The sequence below is a fragment of the Nelumbo nucifera genome, chromosome 8 (assembly GCF_055504915.1).
Source record: "Nelumbo nucifera cultivar China Antique chromosome 8, China Antique-T2T, whole genome shotgun sequence".
NCBI classification, from domain to species: Eukaryota; Viridiplantae; Streptophyta; class Magnoliopsida; order Proteales; family Nelumbonaceae; genus Nelumbo; species Nelumbo nucifera.
In genome coordinates, this window is record NC_142656.1 from 58,738,708 (window position 1) to 58,756,536 (window position 17,829).

Genomic DNA, 17,829 nt, shown 5'->3' on the forward strand with positions numbered 1-17,829 from the left:
AAGTGTACACATTGTGGTTTAGAGGGGCACACGGTCAACTTCTGCTATGATTTATGTGGTCCACCCAACACTTGGGCTAACCATGCTATGACTAAAAGAAGTGGTACAACTACTGAAAGTCAGCAAACTGACCTGATCCTCTCCACATCTACTGATGCTTCTAGCAAGGAGATGGTGAGTGTACCCCGTGCAATATATGAGCAGTTCCTTCAAACATCTCAGCAGAACACCGCTACCCTTGCCCATTCAGGTATGGCTTGTTTAGCTTCCAAGCCTCCACACTGGATCATTGACTCCGGAGCCTCAGACCATTTGTTTGGGACTCCTAATGTATTTTCTTCTCTTTCTCGGCCCTCCACATCTCAAACAGTTACACTTGCTAATGGTTCTACATCTCCCATCTGTGGTGTTGGTGATGTTGATCTCTCCTCCTTGTCATTATCATTTGTTTTATATGTTCCCAAGTTCCCCTTTAACCTTATGTCTGTTAGTAGATTAACCAAATCTCTTAACTATTCCATAACCTTTTATCCCTCTTCTTTTGTGTTTCAGGATCTCAAGACGGGGATGAAGATTTGTGGAGGGCATGAGGCAGGTGGATTGTATTACCTTGATGGTGGTGACCCTCCAGTAGCTTTTCAGTCGTCTCTTACTCCTCTTCAATGGCACTACAGACTTGGTCATCCTTCTCTCAAGGCTCTGAAGTTGTTGGTTCCTTCCTTGAGTCATCTTTCATCTTTGGATTGTGAGTTATGTCAGCTTGGGAAACATCACTGAGTCTCTTTCAGTCCAAGAGTTGATAGTCGTGTCTCGAGGTCCTTTTTCTTTAGTTCATTCTGATGTTTGGGGTCCAATCAAAGTGATGTCATACAATGGCTATAAGTATTTTGTAATTTTTGTTGATGACTTTGAAGAGAAGATGGGCCGAATGGCCCATAGGTTGTTTATTCTTTCTTGTTATTTATGTTTTTCTATAATGGGCCTTATTCTGGGCCCATCCTGTCTATATTAAGTTCTTTGTAAATTCTTGCCCAACTAAGGGCCTCCTTGTCATTATTCAAATATATCTTAATAAAATAGTGTTAGGGTGCTGAGAGAGTAGGTTCGAAACTCTCATTCTCAGACCCTCATTGCCGAACTCTCAAGCTCTCCTCTCTTCAGTTTTCTTCATGGTATTAGAGCATACCCGAACTTCAATATTCTAGGGCTAGAAGCTTAGGCTCGTATTGCCTGATTCTTGGAGGTCATTGGAAGTGCCCAAGACTAGAATCTCTTGGAGAAGTGGTTCGGTGGCCAGGAAGAATCAGAGAAAAAGGAAAGGAAGGGGAACAGCTCGGTTCTGTTTTGAAGCTCGAACTGTAAGTTGTGCTCAGTTTTCTGGTTGTTCTGTATTACTTTCGACTGTGTTTGGACTGTTGAAGTGTCCGAAAAATCTCTGGTTGTTTTGTATTACTCTCGGCTGTGTTTGGACTGTTGGAGTGTCTAAAAACTCTGGTTGTTCTGTACTACCTTCGACTGCCATTGAATCTGGTTTAACCCAGAAATTTCTGAGCGGTTTTTTTTTCACTCCTTGGACTGTCAAAACTGCCGAAACATCCTTGTAACAAGGTTGTGGATTGTTACTTATATTTGGCTGTTTTTTGGGGGCTGTACGAACTGTTCTTGAGGCCTTTTTTCTTTTTGACAATGGGGTTGTCTCTATTGCCCACACTGTGTTTGTAAAAAGGGCTATTTCAGCAATACCAAGTGGTATTTACCTTGAAATTCAGATTTGAAAAGGTACTTCAGCTGAGTGCCTAGAAGTTTCTGTTTACTTCTTGAAGGCTGAACTCAGTGTATTGCCTTCTTGTGGTCGGCTGAACTCAGTGTGTTGCCTTCTTGTGGTCGGCTGAACTCTGTTCTTGCTAGTCCTCATTCAGTATACTTGTAGAAGTCATCTGAAATCATATTTGGAGTATTTACATGATGTACTCCTCAGAGTTTGAAAACAAAAGTGGTGCTGAATATGGACTGGTTTAGGGGACTCCAAGTGATTCCTTATTGACTGTGACCACAGTTAAACTAGATGGAACTAATTATCTGGCAATGTCACAATTAGTAAAGATTCATGTATGTAGTAGAGGAAAGTGGGGGTTCATTTCCGGGAGTAAAAAGGCTCCCCCAGAAGATGATCCATCCTACGAAAAGTGGATGCAAGAAAATTACACTGTCATTGGGTGGCTTGTGAACTCAATGCAGCCACAAATCAGCCAACACTACCTATGGATGAATTCAGCAAAAGAAATTTGGGACAGTGTTGCAGAAACCTATTCCCAAAAACTCAATGTGGCCCGGGCATATAAATTGAGAAGTGATGTAAAGAATTTAAGGTAAGGGGAGAAACCTCTTGCTGTATATTTCTCAACCCTAAAGTCCCAATGGCAAGAGATTGACCTAATAGAAGCTGTAACTTGGGACACTATCAATGATGCAAAGACCTACAGAAAATTAGTTGAAAGGAACAGGGTATTTGAGTTCTTAATTGGACTAAACCCAGAATATGATATCACAAAATAGAATATTCTTTCCAAGGAGTGTGTCTCTTTGTCACAAGCTTATGCATTGGTGAGTAGTAAAGAGAGCAGAAGGGTTGTCCAGGTTCAAGGGGCTGATATTAATGATCATTTTGCCAATATGGGGATTAAACCTAAAGGGAATGCTAGAACTTCTGGTGGCACAGGAAAGAAAGAAGTTATATGTGAGTACTGCAAGAAGCCGAAGCACACCAAAGACAAGTGCTGGAAATTACATCCTAATCTTGTTCCCATTCGGTTTCAGAAAAAGCATGATAGTAAAAGAACAGGAAGTGCAAATGTAGCTGCCAGGCCAGATAGTGAAGAGATGTCTGCTTCTGCACAGTTGGCAGCCATGAGAGCAGAATATGAAAAGATTGGGAAGATGATCAGTCAGCTGAGTGATGTGACCTCTCCTTCCAACCCTTCAGGAAATTCTACTGCTTCAGCATTTGCTCATTCAGGTATAAGGGCTTCTGCCAATCATGCTACCACTTCAGGTAATCTCAAGATCCCTTGGATAGGAGCTTCTGACCATATGACCAATCTGTCTACCTTGTTTGTTTCATATGACTTGCTTCCTAGACGTGATAAAATCACTTTAGTTGATGGTTCACTTGCCCCTATCTCTGGTAAGGGAACCATCAAGGCTACGGATTCCTTGTTCCTACCTTCTGCCCTCCATGTACCTAAACTAAATACAAATCTGTTGTCTGTAAGTAGTTTAACCAAGTCACTAAACTGTTGTGTAACCTTTTTTCCTTCCTACTATGTTTTTCAATATCTGGAGTCTCAGAAGGTGATTGGGAGTGGTCATGAGGCGAACGGAATATACCTGCTTGATACTCCGGGACAATGCACCGATCATTTTGGGAATGTTGCTCTCGGATCTGTCTCTTCAGAGTCTGTTAGTCGGATTATGTTGTGTCATCATCGTTTTGGTCATCTGTCTTTTTCTGCCTTGAGTCATCTATTCCCTGATCTGTTTAAGGGAATTAGTTTGTCCAGTCTTCATTGTGCTTGTGAATTGTCAAAGTATTGTAGAAACAATTATCCTTTGAGCAATAAAAGATCTTCTTTTCCTTTTAATATTGTGCATTCTGATGTGTGGGGGCCTTACCACTTACCCTCCATGGGTGGCTACAAATATTTTATCCTGTTTATTGGTGACTTTTCTCGGTTCACTTGGATATTCCTGATGAAATCCCGTGATGAAGTTCCAAGACTTGTAAGACAATTCCATGAATTTGTTCTAACCCAGTTTGATACCGGGATTAAAATCTTCAAATCTGACAATGCAAAAGAATAATTTGAGAAAAATCTATCCTGCTATCTCTCTAACATGGGGGTTATTCATCAAAGCTCATGTGCTAGGACCCCAGAACAGAATGGGGTTGCTGAGAGGAAAAATAGGCACATTGCTGAAGTTGCAAGAAGTATCTTATTTGCCTCACATGTTCCTACCAGGTTTTGGGGTGATGTTGTTCTTACTGCTACCTACCTTATAAACCGTATGCCATCCAGGGTTTTGGGGTTTAAGTCTCCATTCAATCTTCTTCATCCAGACAATGACCTTTTTCCTGTTCTTATTCGTGTCTTTGGCTGCACCTGTTATGTACATGTTCCAAGTGTCCAAAGGCATAAATTTGAACCCAAAGCTCAAAAGTGTATCTTCCTTGGTTATTCCCCCACACAGAAGGGTTATTGTTGTTTTGATCCAAAGTCTAGCAATCGGTATGTCTCAATGGATGTCACATTTGAAGAGCTTTCCCCCTTTTATGGTTCCTCTCCAGAAGGACATTGTCCACAGGGGGAGGATTTGTCACAGGTGTTTGCTCTTCCTCTTCCTGTCCCTATTGAGTCTCTTGATGTGTCTGCTTCTCCTTCAAATGTATCAAGGGTGGATCAGTCGTTCCATTCTCCTTGTCCCAGTACTCTACCTCCTCGTCCTATCCTCAATCCCAAGGTGTATCAAAGGCAAAGATCCAGAAATGTGCAGGTTGTTTCTCCTACAACACTTGAGCCTCATACATTTCTAGTCACAGAAGAGACAACAGGTACTGTTTCAGCACCTTTGGAGCCATCATTCCCTGACCTTGATATTCCCATTGCTGTTAGGAAAGGAAAATGAAAGTGCACTGCACACTGCATTTCCAAGCACCTTTCTTACAGTTTGCTTTCACCTTCATACTTTGCCTATCTCTCTTCTGTTGCTTCTCATCCTATTCCCAGGTCTGTGTCAGAAGCTCTTAAGATTTTAGAATGGAGGGATGCTATGAGATCTGAAATCAATGCCCTACACAAGAATAACACATGGGAAGTGGTGGATTTGCCTGAAGGGAAGGATCCAGTCGGTTGCAAGTGAGTCTTTACTATCAAATACCGAGTTAATGGCACCATTGAAAGGTACAAGGCCAGGCTGGTTGCAAAAGGCTATACGGAATTGATTATTTAGAGACCTTTGCACCTGCTGCCAAGATGACATCTGTGAAGGTTCTTCTATCTTTAGCTACTCACTTTGACTGGCCCCTTTATCAATTGGATGTGAAGAATGCATTTCTGAATGGTGAATTACATGAGGAGGTTTATATGTCTCTTCCTCCAGGGATGTATGGAACTGATATGAAAGGAAAGGTATGCAAGCTGAAGAAATCTCTTTATGGACTAAAACAGTCCCCTAGAGCATGGTTTGAGAGATTTAGAACAGCACTTGTTAACTTTGGTTATGTGCAGACACAGTCCGATCATACTCTTTTTGTAAAGAGGAGTGGACCTCTAGCAGTATACCTCATTGTGTATGTAGATGATATTGTAGTGACTGGTAATGATGTTTCAGGAATTCATGATCTAAAATATTTTCTCCATACAGAGTTTGAGATTAAAGATTTGGGGGAATTAAGATACTTTCTTGGCATAGAAGTGGCTCGATCCAATGATGGGATTTTTATCTCCCAAAGGAAGTATGTTCTTGACTTGCTCTCTGAAACTGGAAAGACGGGTGCTAGACCAGTTGCTACTCCTATTGATACGAGTCATAAACTCTCAGCCTCAAAAGGGACATTGTTAGAAGACAAAGGAATCTTTCAGAGACTTCTTGGGAAACTTTTGTACCTATGCATGACTCGGCCAAATATTGCATATGCAGTCAGTTGCATTAGCCAATTCATGCATGCTCCTCGAGACACTCATATGGCAGCAGCAGAGAGAATCCTATGTTATTTGAAGGGCTCCCCAAGAAAGGGTATTCTGTTTGCCAAGCATGGTCATATGAAACTTGAAGCCTACACCGATGTTGATTGGGCCGGAAACATTGATGACAGAAGATCTACTTCTGGGTATTGCAGCTTGGTAGCTGGTAATGTTGTTTCTTGGAGAAGCAAAAAACAATCGGTTGTTGCTCGGTCTTCTGTTGAAGCAGAATACAGGGCCATGGCACATGAAGTTTCTGAATTATTATGGCTAAAATCATTGATGGAAGAACTTGAAGTTGAATATGACAAGCCAATGATGTTGTACTGTGATAATCAGGCTGCCATCAACATTGCTCACAACCCAGTGCAACATGATAGAACCAAGCATATCGAAGTTGATCGACACTTCATTAGGGAAAGGGTCTCTTCAGGTGAAGTGTGTCTTCCTTTCATCACATCTGAAGGACAGTTGGCAGATTTTCTCACCAAAGGCATTCCCAAGGCAAAACTTCAGCATGATACTAGCAAAGCTTGGCATGATTGGCATCTATGCTCAGCTTGAAGGGGAGTGTAGAGAAGATGGGCCGAATGGCCCATAGGTTGTTTATTATTTCTTGTTATTTATGTTTTTCTGTAATGGGCCTTATTCTGGGCCCATCCTATCTATATTAAGTTCTTCGTAAATTCTTGCCCAACTAAGGGCCTCCTTGTAATTATTCAAATATATCTTAAAAAAATAGTGTTAGTGTTATGGGCCCGGGAATAGGATCGCATCACGAGTCGGTCCACGGGGAAAAGCTCATGTTTTCCCTTGTTCCTCCCCTTCCTAGCTGAACCTATCTTGGCGTCCTAGAGGGTGATTTGTCCAAGAGATCACCGAACTCTCCTTTTACTCTCTTTCTTGACTGGAAATTTGATATCCTCATTCAATAATGGGGTCTTCTTAAATAGGAGATTACAAGAGTCCTAATCAAAGGGAGTCTCCTTGCTGAATAGGGAGACTTCCAGTTCTATCTTGCTAAGGATAAGATAAACTAATCTTAATCTGATAAGCTACTAACAAGATAAGATAAGAGCAATAGAATAACATAAGAACAATAAGATAAGAACAAGCAAGATGATCTAATCTAATCTAGATAAGGTTGTTGTTGCCGAACTGGGTAGGATGAGAATCATTGAATCACTGCTGCTGTTGGCGGTGGATCAGGTGCCTGTTGCTGCCGGTGGCGACGGTACGTCTTCCCAAGGAATGCGTCCATAACATTACTCCCCTCCTGGACTACAAGCTTGTCCTCAAGCTCAAACTCTGGATATGTGGCGTGGAACTCTGCCAATGGGAGCCATGTGGCTTCGGCCAATGGTAAATTACACCATTCTACCAAGACTTCAACAGCAGCACCAACAAAGAGCTTAGTTGACTGATGGGGGAGCTCAGTACCAGTATCATCAGGAAACAAGTTGCATAAGATGTTGTTCTGAGGTCCTTCTTGAGAGCCATCAATCCCAACACATGCAACATTCAACTTCAATAAGTATTCAAACCTCAGAGTAATCAGTTTTGCAGGCTTGGGATTTGAAACCTCATCATCATGTATATGAAGGATGATTTTAAGAGGATGAGATCGATAAATTCCTGATTGGTCAAGGTTCTCTTTTCCAGTAACCTTCTTTGGCCGCTTTCTCCTTCTTTGGCCCTCCTCTTCCTCATCAGGCGCATCATCCTCCAACTTATTCATTTCTATATTTGTAGAAACACCATTGTCCTTAATTGCTTGCTAGTGGGCAAAGGCTTGAGCATCCTTCATGCTTCCTATAATTTCCAATTCAATACTCTCCCCAAATGCCTCCTTCTGAGCCAGCAATTGTGAGTAAATCACATAGAATGGAGGTGGCAGTAATTCTGCTAAATTATGCTGCTGTAATTTCTTTGTATGCAGAACCCCTAGTTGGTGTTGGACATGCAAGGATGCTTTCTTCAGAGATTTCGGGAGACTTGAAAGGAACTTCTTTCGGTGTACAATGGTCTCCATAAGGCTTTTCTTGTGTTGCTCCAGTTTCTCATGAAGTTTGTAGAGTTCTTTTTGCCGGAAAAGCTCAAAATTAAGTTGCCTTAGCATCAGGTCATGTGCACTGTCTTTTGATAGTACAAATCCTTTAATATCTTGAGGGGCTGAACTGAAAAACTCTTCCTCAAGCACAAGTTCAATATCCGGATACTTTGACTTGAAATCTATGCGCACCTTTATGGCTTTCACAAAATGAATTTTCTCATACATCAAATTGTGGAGCTGCAATGTAGTGAAATCTACGGGTGCCTTAGCACGTTCTGTTTCTGCTTTAACACGATCCTCTTCTAGCAATATAGAATGATTTACCTTATCCCGGTCATCTGTCCGTTGATTCCGAAAAAACTACTCGCAGCGATACAGCCAGCCTAAGGGGTCTCCGTTGCCGTTGTACGACAGGGATTCCAGCCTGCTGTACTTGGGGATGACTGCGGCTATCGGGGCGACGTCCTACTGTTCGCCGGACGACTCCGTCAAGTCTAGTCGACGGCTGTTTGTGGTTACAGCCCCTTCTGGATTCCTCTCCTTGTTAGAGAAATACGATTCCAGCAAGCGTCACAGCTCCCGGACATCGTCTTTGACCTCACGAACCTCCACGTTGGTTTCCATGAGCCTATGCTCCAGTTCGTGGACCCTGGATGATAGTTGCTCCAGATCTCCCATGACGGTTGGCTCTGATACCAAGTTGTTATGGGCTCGGGAATAGGATCGCGTCACGGGTCGGTCCACGGGGAAAAGCTCCTGTTTTCCCTTGTTCCTCCCCTTCCTAGCTGAACCTATCTTGGCGTCCTAGAGGGTGATTTGTCCAAGAAATCACTGAACTCTCCTTTTACTCTCTTTCTTGATTAGAAATTTGATATCCTCATTCAATAATGGGGTCTCCTTAAATAGGAGATTACAAGAGTCCTAATCAAAAGGAGTCTCCTTGCTGAATAGGGAGACTTCCAGTTCTATCTTGCTAAGGATAAGATAAGCTAATCCTAATCTGATAAACTACTAACAAGATAAGAGAAGAGCAATAGAATAAGATAAGAACAATAAGATAAGAACAAGCAGGATGATCTAATCTAATCTAGATAAGGTTGTTGTTGCCAAACTGGGTAGGATGAGAATCATTGAATCACTGCTGCTGCTGGCGGTGGGTCAGGTGCTTGTTGCTGCCGGTGGCGACGGTACGTCTTCCCAAGGAATGCGTCCATAACAGTTAGAATGCTGAGAGAGAGTAGGTTCGAAACTCTCATTCTCAGACCCTCATTGCCGAACTCTCAAGCTCTCCTCTCTTTAGTTTTCTTCAGACTTTTCAAGAATGACATGGATTTATCTTATGAAAGATCGTAGTGAATTGTTTTCTATCTTTCAAAAATTTTATGCTGAAATACACACCCAATTTGGTGTTCATATTAAAATTCTTCGCTCCGATAATGCCAAAGAGTACACCTCAACATCATTTCAGCAATACTTAGAGCACCATGGGATAATTCATCAAACTTCTTGTGCCTACACCCCACAACAGAACGGTGTAGCTGAACGAAAAAATCGACATCTTCTTGAAACTGCTCGGTCCTTGATGATCAATATGAATGTCCCAAAGCATTTTTGGAGTGATGTCGTTCTCACATCCTGTTTTCTGATCAATCGGATGCCCATGTCAATCCTTGGAAGACAATCTCCTTTCTCCGTGTTGTTTCCCACTTTGTCTCAATTTCCTCTCACCGCAAAGGTCTTTGGCCGTGTTTGTTTTGTTCAACACTTGGGGCCTGGGGTAGACAAGCTAGATGCTCGAGCTACTAAGTGTATCTTTCTTGGCTACTCGATGACTCAGAAAGGGAATAAGTGCTATAACCCTAAATTCCATAAGTCATTTGTGTGCTCTGATGTCACCTTCTTTGAATCAGTTCCCTTTTTCTCAGATGTTGTGGTTTCTTCTCCTTCCTCCGTGGTTCCTCTTCCCGTCCCTGTTGCGGATCCCCTTCCCGTGGCTCCCATTCCTGCTGCAGATTCACCTCTCATGCCAGTTACTACTGAGAGGCCACCAATCACACAAGTGTATACCCAAAGAAGAGCACCGGCCCCTCCTCCAATTCAGCCCTCGTCGACAGATCCTGCCATTGCTTCTTCTCCCTCAGATCTTGATCTTCCTATTGCCCTGCGGAAAGATAAACGCACTTGTACTACTCATCCTATTTCACACTATGTTTCAGCTGCTCACCTGTCTGCTTCTCATCGCAAATTTATATCATCGCTGTCATCTATTTCCATTCCCAAGACTATCCAGGAAGCCCTTACCTCCCCAGGGTGGCGGCAAGCCATGGAGAGGAACTCTCTGCTCTACAACACAACCACACATGGGAACTCACTGCTCTTCCTCCTGGTAAGCATGTTGTTGGGTGTAAGTGGGTCTACACAATGAAGTATCTTCCCCAGGGTGGCGGCAAGCCAAAGGCTTTCACCACTTCACTGAACCTGCCAAACCAAGCACGGGGAGATTGTTTCAGTCCATAAATTGCCTTTTTGAGCCTACACACCTTACCAGCCTCCCCCTGAGCAACAAACCCTATTAGTTGCTCCATATACACTTCCTCAACGAGATCACCATGTAGGAAGGCATTTTTTATGTCAAGTTGTATAAGAGGCCAATCATACATAGCAGCTGATGAAATCAACACCCGAACTGAACCAATCTTAGCCACAGGAGAAAATGTCACCACTTACACCCAACAATCACTCCACACTTGCCTTCAATCACTCCACACTGCCATCAAGAAGATACTTCACTGTGTAGACCCACTTACACCCAATAGAATGCTTACTAGGAGGAAGAGCAGTGAATTCCCATGTGTGGTTGTGTTGTAGAGCAGAGAGTTCCTCTTCCATAGCTTGCCGCCACCCTGGGGAGGTAAGGGCTTCCTGGACAGTCTTGGGAATGGAAATAGATGATAACAATGATATAAATTTGCGATGAGAAGCAGACAGGTGAGCAGCCGAAACATAGTGTGAAATAGGATGAGTAGTACAAGTGCGTTTACCTTTCCGCAGGGCAATAGGAAGATCAAGATCTGAGGGAGAAGAAGCAATGGCAGGATCTGTCGACGAGGGCTGAATTGGAGGAAGGGTCGGTGCTCTTCTGTGAGTATACACTTGTGTGATTGGTGGCCTCTCAGTAGTAACTGGCATGGGAGGTGAATCTGCAGCAGGAATGGGAGCCACGGGAAGGGGATCCACAACAGGGACGGGAAGAGAAACCTCAGAGGGAGAGGAAGAGACCCCAGCATCTGAGAAAAACGGAACTGATTCAAAGAAGGTGACATCAGAACACACAAACGATTTATGGGATTTAGGGTTATTACACTTATACCCTTTTTGAGTCCTTGAGTAGCCAAGAAAGATACACTTAGTAGCTCGAGCATCTAGCTTGTCTACCCCAGGCCCCAAGTGTTGAATAAAACAAACACAGCCAAAGACTCTTGTGGTGAGAGGAAATGGAGACAAAGAGGGAAACAATACGGAGAAAGGAAATTGTCTTCCAAGGATTGACATGGGCATCCGATTGATCAGAAAACATGATGTGAGAACGACATCACTCCAAAAATGCTTTGGGACATTCATATTGATCATCAAGGATCGAGCAGTTTCAAGAAGATGTCGATTTTTCCGTTCAGCTACACCATTCTGTTGTGGGGTGTAGGCACAAGAAGTTTGATGAATAATCCCATGATGTTCTAAGTATCGCTAAAATGGTGAAGAGTTGTTTTCTTTGGCATTATCGGAGCAAAGAATTTTAATATGAACACCAAATTGAGTGTGTATTTCAGCATAAAATTTTTGAAAAATAAGGAACAACTCACTACGGTCTTTCATAAAATAAATCCATGTCATCTTTGAAAAGTCATCAACAAATATTACAAAATACTTATACCCATTGTATGACACCACTTTAATTGGACCCCATACATCAGAATGAACTAAAGAAAAAGGACTTGAGACACGACTATCAACTCTTAGACTAAATGAGACTCTGATGTTTTCCCAATTGACATGACTCACAATCTAACGATGAAAGATGACTCAAGGAAGGAACCAGCAACTTCAAAGTCTTGAGAGAAGGATGACCAGGTCTGCAGTGCCATTGAAAATGAGTAAGAGACGACTGAAAAGCTACTGGAGGGCCACCACCATCAAGGTAATACAATCCACCTGCTTCATGCCCTCCACCAATCTTCCTCCCCGTCTTGAGATCCTGAAACACACAAGAAGAAGGATAGAAGGTTACAGAACAATTAAGAGACTTGGTTAATCTGCTAATAGACATAAGGTTAAAAGGGAACTTAGGGACATATAAAACAGATGATAAAAACAAGGAGGAGAGATCAACATCACCAACACCACAGATAGAAGATGTAGAACCATTAGCAAGTGTAACTGTTTGAGATGTGGAGGAACGAGAAAGGGAAGAGAATACATCAAGAGTCCCAGACGTATGGTCCGAGGCTCCGGAGTCAATGATCCAATGTGAGGCTTTGGAAGCTAAGCAAGCCATACCTGAATGGGCAAGTGTAGCAGTGTTCTGCTGAGATGTTTGAATGAACTGCTCATATACCGCACGCGGTACACTCACCATTTCCTTCTCAGAAGCACAAGCAGATGTGAAGGGGATTGGGTCAGTTTGCTGACTTTCAGTAATTGTGCCACTACCCTTAGTCATACCATGGTTAGGTGGACCACACAAATCATAGCAGAAATTAACTGTGTGCCCCTATAAACCACAATGTGTACACTTTCTCTGGGCATTACCCCTTCCTTTTCCACGGCCTCCCCCTGAGTCTCGGCCTCCAATCCGACCACTAGCCCGGTTAAACATGTGACCACCACGGTTGCTTGGGAGTCCACTACTGCCACCACCACTTCTATTTCCACGACCACCCCCTTTAGTCACTACCAAACCAGATCTGTCAGAGAGAGGAGAATGTTCTACCGACTCAATGGATGTCCTCTTAAAACGGGCAAAAACTTCTTCAAGTGAGGGGAGAGAAGACCCCCCCAATATTTGTGCTCTGACAAGCTCATACCCAGCCTTCAAACCCACAAGAAACCTTGTCACATCAAGCTACTCACGTTGCTGTTGTTGGATCTGAACATCTGATGTTAGAGGGTGATACACATTGAACTCATTATGGATGTTCCTCAAACTTGCATAGTACTCTTCTAAACTTTGACTCCCTTGCTTCAAATTAAAGTACTCTTGGTACAACTGATACACCCTAATTGTATTGTCTTGTCCAGAGTACAGCTTCTTAGCATGATCCCAGATTTCCTTAGTTGTATCTAGGAACATGAAGTTCACACTAATCTTTGGTTCCATGCTGTTCCAGAGCCATGTCATTATCTGTGCAACTTCTTGTTCCCAGTCACTGAACCCAGGGGAATCAGAGGGAGGTTTCTCCTCTCTCACATGTTTTACCTTCCTCTTGGCCTTCAAGAATACCTCCACAGATTTCGCCCATGGTATATAATTCTCACCATTCAACTTGATGGATGTCATTTGAACACTTAGATAATCTGGAGAAAGCATCACACCTGTTTTGTTGTCATTCCCATTTTCAAATGAAGCCATCTTAATTATTTCACCTTCAAATATACAACACAACCTCACACTCTTCCACAAGACTTAACACCACCAACTCCAACTTCTTCAAATGCACATTACACACCACACACTAAGGCTGAAATCACTCAGTCATCACATCAACACCTGGGCTGCACACTGCAGAACCATTCACCATCAACACACTAAGGCTGAAATCATTCAGTCATTACATTGGACACTTGTTCTTCATACTGCAGAACTGATTACAGACAAGGTCTAGGAGTTCACTTTTAAATATTTAGAATCATAGATACACCAATTACCACGACACAACCACCACCACACCACTACTGTTGTGAACTTCAGCAGTCGGCAACTCTTCTTTCAGCACACATATGAGGAAAAATGCAGAGGAACACTACTGATATGCATATCAGTCACACCAAGCTCCACAACAACCAACTTTTGAAGCAAAAAAAAAAAACATTCACAATCCCTTACTTGGACAAACAACAGCAGTGTTCATACCTGTCCACCTTCAGCCCTCTTCGTACACTGAATAGAGGGTTTAGTATACCACTTCAACGACCACTACAACAACAACCGGAGGCATTCTCACCTCCAGCCCCACAAAACGACAGCTCCTTTTCAGCCCCTTATCGAACCTCCACTCAAGTCAGTTGAAAAATGAAGATGACTATGAAAGTTGGCGGCGAACCAGAAAGAGAACAGCAGCAAGAAAGAAAGGAGAATACGACCTTACAGCTCTGATACCATGTAAGTAAACCCTAGTAGATTCTAGGTCAAAGTAGAGAGGAAGAAAGAAAAGAGAAAGAAGAAGAAGAAGAAGAGAAAGAGAGTTTAGCCAGACTAGAAGAGAGTCTCTAAATCACACCTTCCCTAGCCGATCCACTTGTATTTATTCAAAATCATAGAGTTACAAGAAAGACCATTTTGTCCCTCATAAGAGATGGGACACATAACTTAAACTCAGATACAATAGACCTTTCACTCTTAAGTAGATAAACCAGAATGACCAAAATACCCCTGACTCGAGCATTCTAACAGAACTCAATGCCAAGTTGAGTGTTGATGCAGGTGAAGAGTTTGAAGATCCTGGAAGATACAGGAGGTTGGTGGGAAAGTTGAACTACCAGACCATTACCCGACCAAATATATCATTTGTTGTGAGTATGGTGAGTCAGCTTATGCAACATCCTCGGATTCCTCATTGGGAAGCAGTTCTAAGGATTGTTAGGTACCTGGAGGGTGATCCAGGTCGTGGTTTGCTATACCGGAGTAGAGGGACCCTTGAGATAGTAGGGTACACAAATGCTGTTTGGACTGGTTCTATATCAGACAGGAGATCAACTACAGGGTATTGTACCTTCCTTGGTGGCAATCTTGTAACTTGGAAGAGCAAGAAACAAACAGTGGTGGCAATGAGTAGTGCAGAAGCTTAGTACAGGGCTATGGCTCATACCACATGTGAACTAGTATGGTTAAAGAACTTGCTACAAGAGATGGGGTTCTCAGTTGATAAACCCATGAAACTATACTGTGATAACCAAGTTGTTGTTCACATCTCTTCCAACCCAGTCTTCCATGAGAGAACTAAGCATATTGAGGTTGATTGTCACGAAATCAGTGGGCAGATCTCTTTACAAAGGGATTGTCTCGGGGCAGAGTAGATTATATTTGTGACAAGCTGGGACTATATGACATATACTCTCCAGCTTGAGGGGGAGTGTTAGAATACACGAAGCAAGGGTATTTTGGTCATTTTGGTTTATCTGTTTGAGAGTGAAAGGTCTATTTTATTTAAGTTTAAGTTATGTGTCCCATCTTCCATGTGGGACAACATGGTTTTTCTTGTAACTCTATTATTTGAAATAAATACAAGTGGGTCGGCTAGGGAGGACTGATTTTTCTCCTTCCTTATCTGGCCGAACTCTTCTTCTTCTTCTTCTTTTCTACAAACTGCCTTTGTACCAAGCCCCTTGAGGCAAGTCCATGTTAGCATCCTAAATTCTTAATGCTTACACAAAAAAAAATGATTTTAGAATTTTAATTGCCTTTTAAAAACATATTTTATTAGGATGAATGAATGAACAACATTAGCAAATAGGGGGTTCTTGCCTTAAGGGGCTTGGCTGTGGGTCAACGCCCCCAACCCAGCCACTAGGTTCAAAAAAGAACAAAAAATAAAAAAGAATACGCCTGGACTGAAGTACAAGGCGCACCAGGCACCTGCCTTTTGAAAGAACACACATGAGGCACGCCTTTAAAAATTAAAATCACTGCCTCCACGAGCAGTAGATTTAAACCAAAAACTCTTCCAATTTTACTTCTATATTCAATATAGTTCAGAACGTTTCAAAAGAGTTGTAGAGTTGTCACTCTTTTAAATTCATCACAACCACCTTCCATCCGCTAATAGACTGCCCTAATGATTTCTTCAATTTATTGGGTCATAAGAAGTCCAATAATGCTAGAACTAGACTACAAAGAGTTCTTGCTTGAAACAGTTTATTTGAATAACTTTTTTGCAGTTGGACTATCTTTCTTCTTGTATTCTCTTTTTTCTTTTTCTTTTGAAAGTAAGAATTAGACTTTCCACAGCTACTGTTTTAAGTTACAATTTGCCTAATTGCATTTGTTTATTTGTTTTCATTCTTTCCTACAGGAAGATTTTGCTCTATTTAAAAATGCAATTCTAGTTCTAGATAAGGCATGTTATCAATGGAGATAAACTTTATCAATTAAGGGCTTAGCAAACAATAAATAAATAACTGTATCACTTAAGGGGGAAATCACGGGGATAATCAAATAAGCGAGAGTCCTGCTCAACATATCTGCTGAACCATTCGCTATACACGAGACATCGTCTCACCGCATCAGAAAACGGAAGGACGATAAAAGAAAAAAAAAAAGAGATAATAAGAATAAGAGAACGGAGATGACTGTTGGTAAAATATATTAAGGAATCTATAGTTTACCTTAGAGGAGAAAGATTGGGGGAGCTGAGGCCAAGAACAAGACCACAAAGGGGCCACCCAAAATGCAAACATTTCACCGTAGAGAAGACTCAACGCCCAAACGCAGCACAAAAACAATGTCACCTTCCGCATCCTCTCCTGCAATTCCTTTTCTTTTGTTATAAACGATTACAATCTGTGTTCTCTTTGCCACGTTCAGTTAGCCTTTCTTACTGTTCCGAATGGGATAACAGACCCTTCGCATCAGTGCTCTCTTTCTTTTGTCGAAAGGCATCAGTGTTCTCAACTCCACGCTCTACTCTCGAATGATCACTCTTTGACCGGGGGGAGAACCAGGTGGGATAGGTTCCTGACACAAGGCGCCTGACAACGACCTCAGAGGCACATCCCACCGTGCGTTGGAAAAATAATAACACATAAAAATGGAGATGTACGGAGATGTTCTCGATGAACAGTAGTATGTGCCTGTGATGTCGATATAAGGCGCCATGTGTGAATAGCAGATCTGGTCTCACGAAGAACGAGTAGCAAAGGTATTCACTGCCCAAAATGCACTGCGGATATGCTACAAACAACTGAACAAGACGTGTGCAACGGGTTACGGAACCCAATCAAAAATAAGCACGTCAGCGATCTAATTCTACTTTATAACCCGTCCGATGCACGTGGAAAGGAATATTTCGAAGGAGTGTCGATCAATGGGAATAGGATTCGAGTTGGACCCGTAGTAAGATAATTTCTTCATGTGATTGGTAATGTGTGCTGGTCGTAGCGGAAACTTAGGGATCGAATCCTGCTTGCACCGCAGAAGAAATAAAAATAAAAAGTTGGGGTTTCCTCGATCAACTCCAAATATCAAATAGGCTGGCATGGAAATTGATACTCTCGTCGCCTGCGCCTAATAAAAATGAATTTTTTTACAACTCCCGCCCCCACGTCAGGAAAAAGTTGTAAATTTTTTACCGTTATACCCTTTAATGCAAAAAAAAAAAAAGAGAGAAGGAAAACGAATAAACGAACTCTGTTCGAAAACGAGAACTTCTCTAATCGCTCTTAACCGTCTTCTTCCCCATTTCGAATGTTGAAGGCTCAACGGAAGCTCCCTGTGCTCACTGTTCGGTAGAGGTCCCGTTTCGTCACTGGTAGAGATCTCGACCGTCTTCCCACTTCGACATTGGTCCATTTGTTTCAAACGTTGGGAAGGTTTTTCACCGCCTGCTCCATTTAGAACGTTAAAGATTTTTCAGAGGCTCCTACATTCGCCGTCCGGTAGAGGTCCCGTTTCGTCACCATTAAAGATCCGACCATCTTCCCCATTTCGACATTTATTTGCTTCTTTCGTCCCTTTGATTAAGGTTTCTAGGCCCCCGTACTAGCCATCGGAGGTAGCTATTCTTCACCGTTAGAAGTGAGCTTTCCCGGCCATCATGCACCCCT

At 42.4% G+C, this 17,829-nt stretch overlaps 1 protein-coding gene across 1 annotated transcript in view; it reads right to left on the reverse strand.

Annotated features, from left to right (window-relative positions):
- Positions 1-16,777, reverse strand: part of LOC104612621 (Calcineurin-like metallo-phosphoesterase superfamily protein) — a 161,715-nt gene extending 144,938 nt beyond the window's left edge. The window contains exon 1 of the mRNA XM_010280107.3: positions 16,393-16,777. Within this exon, the coding sequence (XP_010278409.1) occupies positions 16,393-16,524 (132 nt within the window). The 5' untranslated portion in view covers positions 16,525-16,777. The remainder of the gene's footprint in view (positions 1-16,392) is intronic.
- Positions 16,778-17,829: the final 1,052 nt, after the last annotated feature.